The sequence below is a fragment of the Mus pahari genome, chromosome 10, assembly GCF_900095145.1.
Source record: "Mus pahari chromosome 10, PAHARI_EIJ_v1.1, whole genome shotgun sequence".
NCBI classification, from domain to species: Eukaryota; Metazoa; Chordata; class Mammalia; order Rodentia; family Muridae; genus Mus; species Mus pahari.
In genome coordinates this window covers 35,184,072-35,198,611 of record NC_034599.1, presented here as the reverse complement: position 1 = coordinate 35,198,611, position 14,540 = coordinate 35,184,072, and the positions used below count along the sequence as shown (strand labels likewise).

General features: G+C 39.5%; 1 protein-coding gene across 1 annotated transcript; it reads right to left on the bottom strand.

Annotated features, from left to right (window-relative positions):
- Positions 1-12,059: 12,059 nt before the first annotated feature.
- LOC110328287 (olfactory receptor 10S1) lies at positions 12,060-13,025 on the bottom strand. The gene has a single exon (XM_021207736.1). It carries the CDS (start codon positions 13,023-13,025, stop codon positions 12,060-12,062), a length of 966 nt encoding a protein of 321 aa, XP_021063395.1.
- Positions 13,026-14,540: the final 1,515 nt, after the last annotated feature.

Sequence of the window (14,540 nt, the reverse complement as noted above, 5' to 3'; positions counted from 1 at the left end):
TCTCTGTATAGCCCTGGCTGTCCTGGAACTCATTTTGTAGACCAGGCTGGCCTCGAACTCAGAAATCTGCCTGCCTCTGCCTCCCGAGTGCTGGGCTTCCCTACCTTTTAATGGTTAGTTTTACTTGCTTTCTTGTGGTGAATGAATAGGTCAGAAATACTGAGTGTTCAGAATCAGGACTCTGTTCAAGGAGCTGGACTACATCAGTCTCTCATTATAGGAGCATATTTAGAGAGAGGCCTATAGGCACGTGATAAGAAAAAATGAGGTCTTTAGCCTGGATCCTGATTTAAACTGACCAGTGATATTTTAAGGAGAGAAACAAGGACTAGGGAGTTTGTTCCATAGGTAAAGGGGTTGCTGGGCAAGGGTGAGTTCCTGAGTTTGAATCCCCTAAACTGCTGTGAAACTGGACCTTGTAGCAAGCACCTATAGTCTTAGTGATCCTCAGATGAGTTGTAAAGCAGAGAATCCTTGGATGCTCCTCAACCAGTGCCACAGGTAGCAGTAAGTAACAAAGAGATCCTGTGACTGAAAAGGTGGAAAGATGACCAATGCCTCTGGTTGTTTCTGTGTTTGACCTCCACATTCGTGCTACAGGACATGTGTGTTCACACTCACCCATACACACACAGCAAACAAAATATACATCAATACATGGAAAAATTGAAAGCATTTCTACTAGAATAAGGAACAAGATAAACATATCCACTCTCTCTACTCTTGTTCAGTACAGTGCTTGAAGTCTCAGAGCAATAAAACAGCTGTAGGAGATCAAGGAGATACAAACAGAAAAATAAGAAATCAAAATATTGTTGTTTGTAAATGGTAGGATTTTACCCATAAGAAACTAAAAACTAGACTCAATAAAAAAACACAGCTGTTAAAACACATTCAACAAAATAGCAGAATATAAATTTAACACAAAGACAAATAGCCTTTCTATATTCTAACAACAAACATACTGAGGAAGAAATCAGGATAATAATCTCATATAAAATAGCTTCAAAAATATTTTGGAACCAGTGCTACCAAAGGAGATAAAGACTTGTATAAGGAAATGTTAAGACACCGAGGAGAGTAATGAAGACTCCAGAAAATGGAAAGACCATGCAGGCTCATGATTTACCACAACTAATATTATGAAAATGGCCTTCCCACCAAAGCATTCTACAGACTCAGTGCAGTCCCATTTAAAACGAGAACTAAACCAATCTTGAATTTTATATGGACACAGAAAGACAGACTAGCCAAAGCAGCTGTGAATAGTAAAAACAGTGCTGAAAGTGTTATGTTACCTGATTCCAGTTATACTACAAAGGTATAGAACTAAAAGCAGTATGGCATTGACATAAAACCAGAACATACATATTAATACATATATTTGAGCTAAGGACCATACATAAATTCACATACCCACAACCATCCCACTTTTTTTGAGAGAGGCCAACAACATATATTGGAGAAAAATATAAAACCTACCATAAACAAATATTTAAACTTATCTTTGTCTCTCATCTGCCACAAAACTCAACTCCAAGTGGATTAAGGTACTCAACATAAGATCTGATACTCTGAGACTGAAAGAAGAGAAAATAGGAAAGATACGTGACCTTGTAGGCACCAGGACTTTTTGAGCTGAGCAAGACTATAATAGTCCAGATCTTAAAACCAATGATTGATAAACAGAACTTAGGAAACTAAAAAGCTTCGGTGTAGGCAAGGGTACAGTCACTGATGAATGGATAATGAGAATATGGTAGATTTATATAATTGGATATCACTCAGTAGTTAAGAAAACTCCTAGAAATGATCATTTTGAGTGAGGTAGCCTCACGTTGCATGTTATGACATATATAGATCTTTGGATATGTGCATTTAAGTTGGAGTACTTATGGAGGTAGGAGTCATGTGATTAGGCTTTGGTGAGTGACAAGAGGGAAGACAGGAAATACAAAGGGGGGGAAAGGAGAACAATGGGATAGGAAGGACTCGGTGTGGTGGGTGATAGGAGGAAAAGATAGAAGTAGGATTGTGAGGGGGAATAGCTGACATTGAGGACATTTGAGAAAATCATGTGGAAACTTGATTGGCAATTGATGGCTCCTGGGGAAGAGAGTCAATTTTCTTCAAGAATTTGGTTCCCGAGAGACTACCCACATTCCAGAGATGGCTGTGCAATCATCCATATTGGATGTGTTGAGTGTCTTAAATGAGGGAAAAAGAACACATGAGATATGGAAGGCTAATGATGGGAGGATCCATAAAGAACTGGAGCAAACTAGATTTAAAGAAAATAAATAAATAATAACACTTAAAGCTTTAAAAATAAAAACATAGAACAGTACAATTTTAAGTTGAAAAACCTCATGGAGATTAAAATCTTATATAAAAATATACAACTTAAATATGGCTATTTTGTATTAACATTGCAAGTATCTGATAGTAAATATAACATGCTATAAATGCCAAAAAAAGAGAACCAAACTGAACCAAACCAAATAATACCAAAACAATGATGAATGTGGAACTAGGGCTTGTAGGGAGGAAGGGCGTGTTGTAGATGGGGAAGGAGATCAGAGAAAGGGTTTCATTACAACTACAGAACAGGAACAAAAATCAACAATGCACATGCCAGCAAGATTCTGCTGAAGGGACCCTGATATAGCGGCCTCTTGTGAGGCTATGCCAGTGCCTGGCAAACACAGAAGTGGATGCTCACAGTCAGCTATTGGATGGAACACAGGGCCCCTAATGGAGGAGCTAGAGAAAGTACCCAAGGAGCCGAAGGGGGCTGCAATCCTCTAGGTGGAACAACAATATGAACTAACCAGTACCCCCTGAGTTCGAGTCTCTAGCTGCATATGTAGCAGAAGATGGCCTATTCAGCCGTCATTGGGAAGAGAGGCCCCTTGGTCTTGCAAACTTTATATGACACAGCACAGGGGAAGGCCAGGGCCAAGAAGTGGGAGTGGGTGAGTAGGGGAGCAGGGGTGGGGGGAGGTTATAGGGGACTTTTGGGATAGCATTTGAAATGTAAATAAAGAAAATAATAATAATAATTAAAAAAATAAAAAAAAAGAAAGAAGAGATGGCTCAGTAGTTAAGAGCACCAACCACTCTTCCAAAGCTCCTGAGTTCAATTCCCAGCAACCACATGGTGTCTCACAACCATCTGTAATAGGATCTGATGCCCTCTCCTGGTGTGTCTGAAGATAGCTACAGTGTACTCATACACATAAAATAAATAAAAAAATTAAAAAATCACACACATACATACACACAAACACACACAGAAACATACATGATGACTGAAACAGTGAGAGGGCTCTGGAGACATTGCTTGCTGGATAGAGGTGCTTATCATTCCAAATGATCACCACTCAGAATAAAGCATTTGAAGAGCCTGGGATGTTGGTTCTGCCTCTAATACCTATGTAGTATTGATCAAGCCCTAGCTGCTGTGTGAACCTGAGATTCTCATACATGTAATATCAATGAATCACTTTGAGTGTATGATGACTATATGACTTGTTCAGAACAAAACAGAGTGAAAATTCTCAGTTCATGTGCTTTATTAATGATTAAAATGAAAATTAAATATTGTTTCTTTCATTTGTGTTCTTTTTTTTTTTTAAATAAAACGTTTAAAAACTGCCAAGGGCCATGCAGGAGGAAAGACAAATGGTTTAGAACTCATGAAATGAGGCCCACACGTTAGCACAATCACCATGGAGGTGCCCTAGATAAGGCATGGCCCTGAGGACTATATGTCCTGAGGACTTTATGCTGTTATAGAGTTCTGCTCTGCTTGCTGCTTTCACTGCCCTCTTAATCTAAGAATTGTAGGAAAACTCTAAGGGGGCTTCCAGCCTCTCGCTGAGTAGTATCTCTGGTACTCATGACAATAGTGCTTGACCTTTCAGGCATTGCTGCTGGAGCGGATTAATGAGTCACCACCCTAGGAAAGAACTTAGAGATATAGGTTGTCAGCTATGACCACCATCCTTAGAAAATATTTGGAAAAAATAAAAGTGTTGGTGAAGCTAGGTTAAGATGTTTTTGCTACTTACTCTGATGTAGAAAATCTTAGGGAACAATTTAAAGTTAAGAAAGTCACACTCTTAATAATTAAGCCAGGGTTTCCTAATGATCAGGGGACAAGAACAATGACAACACTGGCTGATGTGAATCTCACTGAAGCTGGCCTGGTGAGGATTGATTTATTTTTATTTTTATTTTTTAAATCTGTTTTTACAGTCTAGGCTTTATCCCCCTCTTGGTCCACACTCCAACTGTTCCACATTCCATGCCTCCTCCTTCCCCTGCCCCCTGTCTCCAAGAGGATATCCCCATCTATCCCATTCCACTAGACCCAACAAAGAAAGAGAACTTCAGACTGATTTCCCTTATTTATATTGATGCAAAAATACTCAATAAAATTCTGCCAAACCAAATCTAAGTACACATCAAAATGATCATCCATCATGATCAAGTAGACTTCTTCCCAGGGATGCAAGGATGGTTCAATATATGGAAATCCACCAAGGTAATTCACTATATAAACAAACTGAAAGACAAAAAACACATGATGATCTCCTTAGATGCTAAGAAAGCATTTGAAAATCCAACACTCATTCATGATAAAAGTCTTGGAAATATCAGGAATTCAANGCCCATACCTAAACATGATAAAAGCAATATACAGCAAGCCAGTAGCCAACATCAAACTAAATGGTGAGAAACTTGAAGCAATCCCATTAAAATCAGGGACTAGACAAGGCTGCCTACTCTCTCCCTACGTATTCAATATAGTATTTGAAGCCCTAGCCAGAGTAATTAGACAACAAAAAGAGATCAAAGTAATAGAAATTGGAAATGAAGAAGTCAAAATATCACTATTTGCAGATGATATGATAATATACATAAGTGACCCCAAAAATTCCACCAGAAAACTCCTAAACCTGATAAACAACTTCAGTGCAGTAGCTGGATATAAAATTCAATCAAACCAATCAGTCACCTTTCCCTACACAAAGGATAAACAGACTTAGAAAGAAATTACGGAAATAACACCCTTCAACATAGTCACAAATAATATAAAATACCTTGGTGTGACTCTAACTAAGGAAGTGAAAGGTCTGATAAGAGCTTCAACTCTATGAAGAAAGAAGTCAATGAAGATCTCAGAAAATGGAAAGATCTCCCATGCTCATGGATTGGCAGGATTAATATAGTAGATATCGTTATCTTGTCGAAAGCAATCTACAAATTCATTGCAATCCCCATCAAAATTCCAACTCAGTTCTTCACTGAGTTAGAAAGGGAAACTTCCAATTCATCTGGAATAACAAAAAACCTAGGATAGCAAAAACTATTGTCAACAATAAAAGAACCTCTGGTGAAATTACCATGCCTGACTTCAAGCTGTACTAGAGAGCAGTTGTGATAAAGTCTGCATGGTACTGGTACAGCGACTGACACGTAGATCAATGGAACAGAATTGAAGACCCAGAAATGAACCCATACATCTGTGGTCACTTGATCTTTGACAAAGGAACTAAAACCATCCAGGGGAAAGACTGCATCTTCAACAAATGGTGCTAGCTCGACTGGTGGTTAGCATGTAAAAGAATGCAAATTGATACATTCTTATTTCCTTGTACAAAACTCAAGTCTATGTGCATCAAGGAACTCCACATAAAACCAGAGACACTAAAACTTATAGAGAAGAAAGTGGGGAAGAGCCTCGATGATATGGGTACAAGGGAAAGATTCCTGAACAGAACAGCAATGGCTTGTGCTGTAAGATCAAGAATTGACAAATGGGACCTCATAAAACTGTAAGGCAAAGGGCACTGTCAATAAGAGAAAACGGCAACCAACAGATTGGAAAATATCTTTACCAATCCTTAATTCTATAGGGGGCTAATACCAATATATAGAGAGAACTCAAGAAGTTGGACTCCAGAAAACCAAATAACCCTATTAAAAATGGGGTACAAAGCTAAACTACGAATTCTCAACTGAGGAATACCGAATGGCTGAGAAGCACCTAAAAAAAATGTTCAAAATCCTTAATCATCAGGGAAGTGAAAATCAAAACAACCCTGAGATTTTACCTCACACCAGTCAGAATGGCTAAGATCAAAAACTCAGGTGACAGCAGGTGCTGGCGAGGATGTGGAGAAAGAGGAACACTCCTCCATTGCTGTTCAGACTGCCAGCTGGTACAACCACTCTCCAAATCAGTCTGGGTGTTCCTCAGAAAACTGGACATAGTTCTACTTGAAGATCCAGCAATACCACTCCTGGGCATATACCCAGAAGATGCTCCAACATGTAATAAGGACACATGCTCCACTATGTTCATAGCAGCCTTATTTATAATAGCCAGAAGCTGGAAAGAACCCAGATGTCTCTCAACAGAGGAATGGATACAGAAACTGTGGTACATTTACACAGCTATTAAAATCAATGAATTTATGAGAATTTTGAGACTAATGGATGGATCTGGAGGATATCCTAAATGAGGTAACCCAGTCACAAAAGAACACACATGATTTGCACTCAGTGATAAGTGGATATTAGCCCAGAAGCTCAGAATCCTTTTTAGAAGGGGGAACAAAATACCCATGGATGGAGTTACATAGACAACAGTCAAAGCAGAGACTGAAGGAAGGACCATCCAGAGACTGCCCCACTTGGAAATCTGCTACATCCACTCCAGTAGTGTCTCGTGTGACAGGCCTAGAAAGCCTGGAAGCAGTCCTGAGCCAAAGATTTTCACAGAAACCTAGCCTCCTGGAATCTTGGCATGCCCATATGCAAGAATTTACCATGGCCTAGGAAAAAGTAGGGTTGTGGTTTTAGGAGGAACTACAGTATTGCATCATTCATGATAAGGTCTGCTAGAGCAGAACCCCCCTGGTGCTAGCTTCCACAGGCTCAAAGAATAGCATAAATTGTGACTAGGATTTGAAATCATCTCCTGACCCCTGTCATTATTCTTAACTGTAAACATTGCCTGGTTCCTGCCAGTCCTTTGAAAACATTCCTCTGTTTTGTGTCAGGTAACTTCAATGTACCTTGCCTGCTGTGACACCTACTCCTTTGTTTTCTGTATTATATAAAACTGATGCTAACTTTGACAGAATTACATTCAGATACACACTCCCTGTGTCCTATTTGTTTGTCATCCGCACCAACGCCTTGCTCACCTGTAACTGGAACCCTGAGTTTTCCTGCAGATTGGGGACCTGGCTGAGGTCCATCTGCAGCAGGATGGTGTCTGCACATGGGACTCCGGACAGGTAAGACTTTTATCTTTTTTTCTTCTTTACTTCTCAGGCAAGGATAGGATCTCGTCTTGGTGCTACAGACGGACTGATAATGGCCCATCAGTTTGAGGAGGACGAGTAAGTTTTACCATGGGGCAGTCTGACATTAAAGCATGTTTAGACACCTCACCAGCCATAGTTCAAAAGGCCTACACTGTAGCAATAAAGGGACAGAAACTCAGTGTCAATTTTAAGAACCTGTGAGAATGAAAAATATTCTCAGGGGAATGAAGCTACATGTTTCAGTTGTAAAACACTGGGACACCTGAGGAAGGATTTGTAAAGTTCCCTTGGGAAACAGGAAGGGCCCTGATCAGAAATCTGTCTTGGCCTCTTTTCTTCTTTTGCTGTTCCCTCCCTTACAGCTCTGGCCTCCCACTCAGGAACCTGGATCCTGTGACTGTAGGCAGCTACAGAAATCAATCCCATAAACAACCACCAATCCCAGACACTATAGCAGATGCCATCAAGAGCTTGCTGACAGGAGCCTGATAGAGCTGTCTCCTGAGAGGCTCTGCCAGTGCCTGGCAAGTACAGAAATGGATGCTCACAGTCATCAACTGGATGGAGCACAGGTCCCCAATGAAGGAACTAGAGAAAGTACCCAAGGAGCTGAAGGGGTTTGCAGCCTCATAGGAGGAACATCAATATGAACTAACCAGTAACCCCAGAGCTCCACGGGTCTAAACCATCAATCAAATAAAACACATGGTGGGACTCATGGCTCTTGCTGCAAATGTAGCTGAGGACGACCTAGTCGTTCATCAGTGGGAGGAGAGGCCCTAGGTCCAGTGAAGGTTCTATGCTCCAGTATAGGGGAATGCCAGCGCCAGGAATGGGAGTGGGTGGGTTGGAGAGCAGGGGTAGGGGGTAGGAGGCATGGGGCTTTCAGAGGGAAAGCTAGGAAAGAGGATAACATTTGAAATGCAAATAAAGAAAATATCTAATAAAATGTGAGAAAAACAAAGAATGTTTAGCCACTTTCACAGGAAATTCTTTCTTGTAAATTGTCCTAGGAAATATTTTTGCTTTTGTGTTTGTGTTTGATATTGTTTTGTTTCTTTTGACAGATGTTCTGATATCATTAAGCATTGGTCACTTACTTGCTCTGTTGTAGGGAGGCCTGTTAAATGATTTTTTAAACAGTTTACTTCCTTTTATCTAGTCTTTTTTTTTTCAAGAAGAGTTTCTCTGTATAGCTCTGGCTGTCCTGGAACTCACTTTGTAGACCAGGCTGGCCTTGAACTCAGAAATCCATCTGCCTCTGCTTCCCAAGTGCTGGGATTGAGCTGGGCATGGTGGCACATGTCTTTAATCCCAGCACTTGGGAGGCAGAGGCAGGTAAATTTCTGAGTTCGAGGCCAGCCTGGTCTACAGAATGAGTTCCAGGACAGCCAGGGCCCTGTCTCAAAAAACAAAAACAAAAACAAAAAGGAAAACAAAAAACAACAACAACAAAAAGAATTTTTATTAATACATATTAATTCTATAGCCCTCTTTTACATTGCAAATTTAATTATAGTTACAGTGGCATAATTAATTATGCCATGCTTCCTTAATCTCATAATAAACAGAATACAAAAATTTGAAAGACAATAATTGTATTAATAATTCCCATTTCCTAAATTATTAGAAAACGAATATTGTTATTTGGCAAGTTTACTATGAAGAATGTATTTGCACTTTGTTTCATTTGTAAGTGCTGCATGTACATACATACAGAATGGAAAGTGCATTTTATTGACCTAAATAGTTTTTTGAGTAGTGTTTTTTGGAACACTTAACATATAAAGCGTCTTAGAGTTCTTACAATCTTGATATGTACACAAAATATTTAATAATTCAGGACAAGGTATCTGTCAACACAATTATAACAGCTTATAATAAGCTGATGTCATGAACCATTTTTAGAGGAACAGAAGAACTCAAGAGGTGGAAGGATTTTATATCTGGTGGACAGGTATAAAAGTGTTAAGGCAGAAGATGAAAGGTAAAACATCATGACTGGAGTTGTGAGCCTGGTCTTCTTCTGTAATTCATTGTGGCATTTCCAAGAGGTAATTGTTTAACAAGACTGAGGGAGGTGTGGGATGGAACCAGGACTTGTTTTGGCACTGTCTCCACCCTATACTCAGTCTGTGTTGAAGCCTGCTTTGATGGAAATGATAAAGTTGCCCCAGTTACATTCATCCTACAGTTATCAGTAACTGTTAGATGCTGGGGCAAGAGAGACTACAAAAACTTCTGTGTAGATGCTACTCCTTAACAGCATTTTTGTCTGTTGTCATGATTTCAATATACTACCCATTTCCAGGAATTTTTGAGTAAGATACTATATTTATAGAGGAGTAGTCACAATTCAAAGTCTAGGAAATCTTGACCACACAATCTACAATGGTTTTAGGCCTTTATGAACTTCCTAAATGATGAGGGGAGAGTTTGATTATCTATAAGGTACTGTCACATAACAAAAATGTGTGATCTTTGAAACCACCTGAAACATGAAGGTTTAGCTTCAGCTATTAAATTTGCAGTCTTGTGAAAGTCTTTTTCTTTTTTCTTTTTATTTATTTTGCCTGTTTAAGTCAAAGTTTCCCCATCTTTAAGTAGAAGGGAAAATAAAGATGTCCATTGAAATGTACTCTCAATTAGCGGTAATATAGCTAATGCAGTCATCACACTACCTTGAGGAAATGTATTTTACAATGGATAATAATTAATACACTATTCAGTGTTTTCTGGAAGAAGACAACAGATAGAATGAATACATATTAAAGTGGGTTTTGTTAACTTGGCTTTCATGGTATATTTTATGTAGCCCAGCAATGGCCAACTCACACTGAAAAGGTGATGGATTTGCAAAAGTTTTAACTCTGACTCTAGCCCTGGAAGATTCTTTTTTTCATTTTTTTTTTTTATGTAATGATTTTAATTAGATATTTTCTTTATTTACATTTCAAATAGCCCCGAAAGATTCTTAAAGAGCTACTGATCTCCAGTCTACTTTGGAAGCCGGAAGAGTCTAGTTCCAGTATTAGCAAAGGAATATAGCATTTGCAACAATAGAGTAGATGAGCTTGCTAGCAAGTATGAAGGCAAGGAGGTAAAAAGCAATGCTTCCAGTCTTATCTCTGTGTCCTTTCATCCGGGCTGCCACCAAAAAGGTAAGTTTTAAGAAATGAATTTTTCTACTTCATGTAGTCTGATCAATAAAATCCCCTAAAGGTGTGACTGTTATCTCGTGGGTTAGTTGACTCCATATCCAGTCAAGTTGATGACCAAAATTATCTATCATAGTTACTACTCTTATTCTAATATATATTCAATTATTCTCTTTCATAAATAAAACCTATAATAACATGCTTGAAGTACTAAGACTTTCTTCATCCATTGAAACAAATTCTACCCTTTTATGTTTATTGTATTGTATTAGTTTATTAACTTGTCATATCAAAAGTTATTTTCCTTTGCTATAGAACATAGTATAAGGAGTGGATTGTTTGGGGCTATTCATACAGAAGAACAGAACAATTAAAGTGATAAAGTGAAGTGGGCATAAAATATTTAGCTTTGCAGTCAAGGCACATTTATCTAAAGGTTAGGATTAGTCACTCATCCTGGAAGACACCAGAGGTCCTCCCACCATATTGCAAACTACTTTAAGCAGAATCATGGGGTACAGAGCTAAACAAAGAATTCTCAACTGAGGAATACCAAATGGCTGAGAAGCACCTGAAAAAATGTTCAACATCCTTAATCATCAGGGAAATGCAAATCAAAACAACCCTGAGATTCCACCTCACACCAGTCAGAATGGCTAAGATTAAAAATTCAGGTGACAGCAGATGCTGGCGAGGATGTGGAGAAAGAGGAACACTCCTCCATTGTTGGTGGGATTACAAGCTGGTACAACCACTCTGGAAATCAGTCTGGTGGTTCCTAAGAAAATTGGACATAGTACTACTGGAAGATCCAGCAATACCTCTCCTGGGCATATACCCAGAATTGTGTTGGATTTGTCACTTTGTTATCTAGAAAATTCTGTTCCTGTCACTGTTCACCAATGGAAATAGCAAAACCTTGAGTTATCTCATTGAGACCTCCTAAAATTCTATATGGAAATTGTATTTAATTTTTTTCTTAAACTGAAGCTATATATAGGTATAAGATTTTACAAAATTTTGCATTTATTGACTAGGGAATTCAGAGTTTGGGATCTGGATGGGTCTTAGTCCCATGTTTGTTAACTCGCTCTGTGAGTATGGTTTTAGGCATCATTACCTGGAATGGGAAAAGATAAGCTTATGACTTTCTAAGTGGTGTCAGGGAAGCCACATTTATTATTGGAGTTTATGTTTATTATGATAAAACTTAGTCTCTTCTCTTAAACCAGGTGATAAGTGGCAAAAATTTAGACCTTGTATTTTTGCTTTATGAATTTATAATGGAAATACAATGAATACAATTATTTCACAAAAATACTAAAACATATAAGTATTTGGACAGTATTTTTTCATACCCCTGAGTTTAAGTGTTGGATATACTTGAAAAGTCACCTCTCTAGTCTGCATTTTATGGATGAAGAATTTGTTATGGAGATACAGAGGCAGCCGGAAGAGAAGAACATGTGGTCCAGTTGACACTTAGTACTTTCCTCCTTAAAGTAGGACCTGAGTGGTTGTTATTCTAGCAGGCAAGAAACACACATACAGGTTCGGGTCAGGGGGCAGGGCTGCTTGCTGGAGACTCTCGGGAGCTACACACCAACCTTTTCAGAGCCCGCTTGACTTCCTTGTTTCTTAGTGTGTAGATGAAAGGATTAAGCATTGGAGTGACTATTGTGTAGAAGACTGCTGGAGCTCCCGCCCCTGTGCCAGTGGAGCTTGGCTGTAGGTAGATGCAGACCGGGGGCATGTAGTACAGGAGCACCACGGTGAGATGTGCTGTGCAAGTGGAAAAGGCTCGCTGCCGCCCCTCCGCTGTGCGAATGCGCAGCACCGCAGCCACAATGAAGGCGTAGGAGATGATAATGAGAATGAGGCAGCCTGCAGCTACCACACCAATGTTTGCAAGCATGACAAGCTCGTTGATGGTGGTGTCTGCACAGGCCAGCTTCAGTACTGGAGGGATGTCACAGAAGAAGTAGGCAATATGCTGAGGCCCACAGTACAACAGGCGGAACGTTAGGGAAGTGTGAATTGCAGAGTGCATAGCGCCTATGGCCCATGTGCTCCCAGCCAACGCCGCACACACCCGCTTGTTCATGACCACTGGGTAGTGTAGGGGCTGACAGATAGCCAGGTAACGGTCATAGGCCATGACTGTGTATAAAAAGCACTCAGTGCTGGCCAGGAAGTGGAAGCAATAAAGTTGTAGAGCACAGCCCTGGAAGGAGATCACCTTTCCATCCAAAGTCAGCAGGCCTGCCATGACCTTGGGCACTGTTACTGTAGACAGACATGCATCAAGGAAGGAGAGGTGGCCCAGGAAGTGGTACATAGGAGAGCGGAGATGAGGGTCAGAGCCCACAGTAAGGAGAATAAGGAGATTGCCACTCACAGTGATGCTGTAGATGAGGAGAAAGAGGAGGAAGAAGAGGCCAGGGTGCTCAGCCGTGTACATCAGACCCTCCAGGAAGAAGTGGCTCACCATAGACTGGTTAAGGTACTGCATCTTCTCAACCATCTTCTCATCCCCTTCTCAATAAAGCTGACTGCTGGAGAATAAAGAGATGTGCTCTTCCTTCAAATGTAATTATTGTTTGGTGCATCCCATCTGTGTCTTGTCTCACAGGCTAAAAGGATTAACAGGTTCAATTCAACGTCCTTCTACACTTGTGTTTTCACATCGTTCTTTCTTGCAAAGATGAAGTTTTGAAGGCAAGACCTGAAGTCTTGGATGCATAATGGATTGTAAGGATTGACTGTAGAAATGAGGTTCATAAATTAATTATGTAAACACAGCATAGATTCTGGTGTGATTGAGAAAGCAATTTTGGCATATACATCAGAATGGCAATGCTTCTGCCTCTTAATTTCTTCTGCTGTGCTTTATAAGCACCCAGCTACACATTTAATTGCTATCTACCATCTGGGAATTGTATCGATTTGTGGACTGGCCTAGAACCAGAGCTCTCTTGCATCAACCAGGAATAGATCCTCCCACCCATTTCTCACCAGAGGGACATCTCTGAGATTTAAGCTACCCACAAACCTCAAGAGTATGACAATGAAGCCCCCTGAGAACAGACTATATAATTGCCCCAACTATTTGTTGAGTAAAGTTTATGTTCTCCCCACAACACTTTTCTTATGCTTTTGGGAGTTTGTTTTCCCTTATCTTTCTTGGTACTTCTTTCTACTAGTTCCACTAGATCCTGCAGTATGTGAAAATCTCTCTCCCTGACTTAACTACAGTGTCTTCAGTTCCCCCGCATTTCCCCCAATGTTTATTCTGGAGTGGAATACTATGTACTATCTCTTTACTTTTTAGTAATCCAACAATTACATACTGTCTGTCTCAGCTTTCTGAAAATACCTTGCCTGTGAAGCTCTACTGTTGGTGCATTGTTTTGTAACATTCAAGAGTACTGATGTGTCTTTCAGGTCAGAGAGTTATCTTCTATAGTCCTTCTATCCAGATGTGCTACTTGACTTATTTTTGTCCTCTGCCTTAATTTCTCTCCATCATAACCATGGCATTTTCCTTTTAAACATGAACAGAACACTTTCAACGTTCATCTAGTCTGCAGAAGTAATATTAAACTTTAATTTCCTGGAGATCCATTGATACACGTTTTTCTTCATACTTATTTAAAACTTCTGAAAGCTAATGAAAAAATGAGAATTCCCCACAATGCTTTGCCTTGGATGGTTTGATTCATCTATGTTAGTGTCATGTTTCCTCAGGAAGAACACAGGGAAAGAGTGCTATACCTTCTCTACTTTCTCCTTGACAGTTTGGACATATGAACCATAGAAATAAGGAGCCACAGTCTTGGGATTTTTAAGAATTTCAATTTGAAGTCCCTTGTTGACCCCTTATTAGCCAAATGAAAAAGATGGTGACAGTTGGTATCTCTGTTGTCTTTCCTTTCCTTGAGTTTCAAATATGGATATTATCTATGATTATTTAATTTTTAGGGTAAGGGAAGCATATATATATATATATATATATATATATATATATATATATATATAT

Excerpts from the sequence above, each read along its gene's own strand:
- LOC110328287 (XM_021207736.1), bottom strand. The coding sequence starts at position 13,025 with ATGGTTGAGAAGATGCAGTACCTTAACCAGTCTATGGTGAGCCACTTC.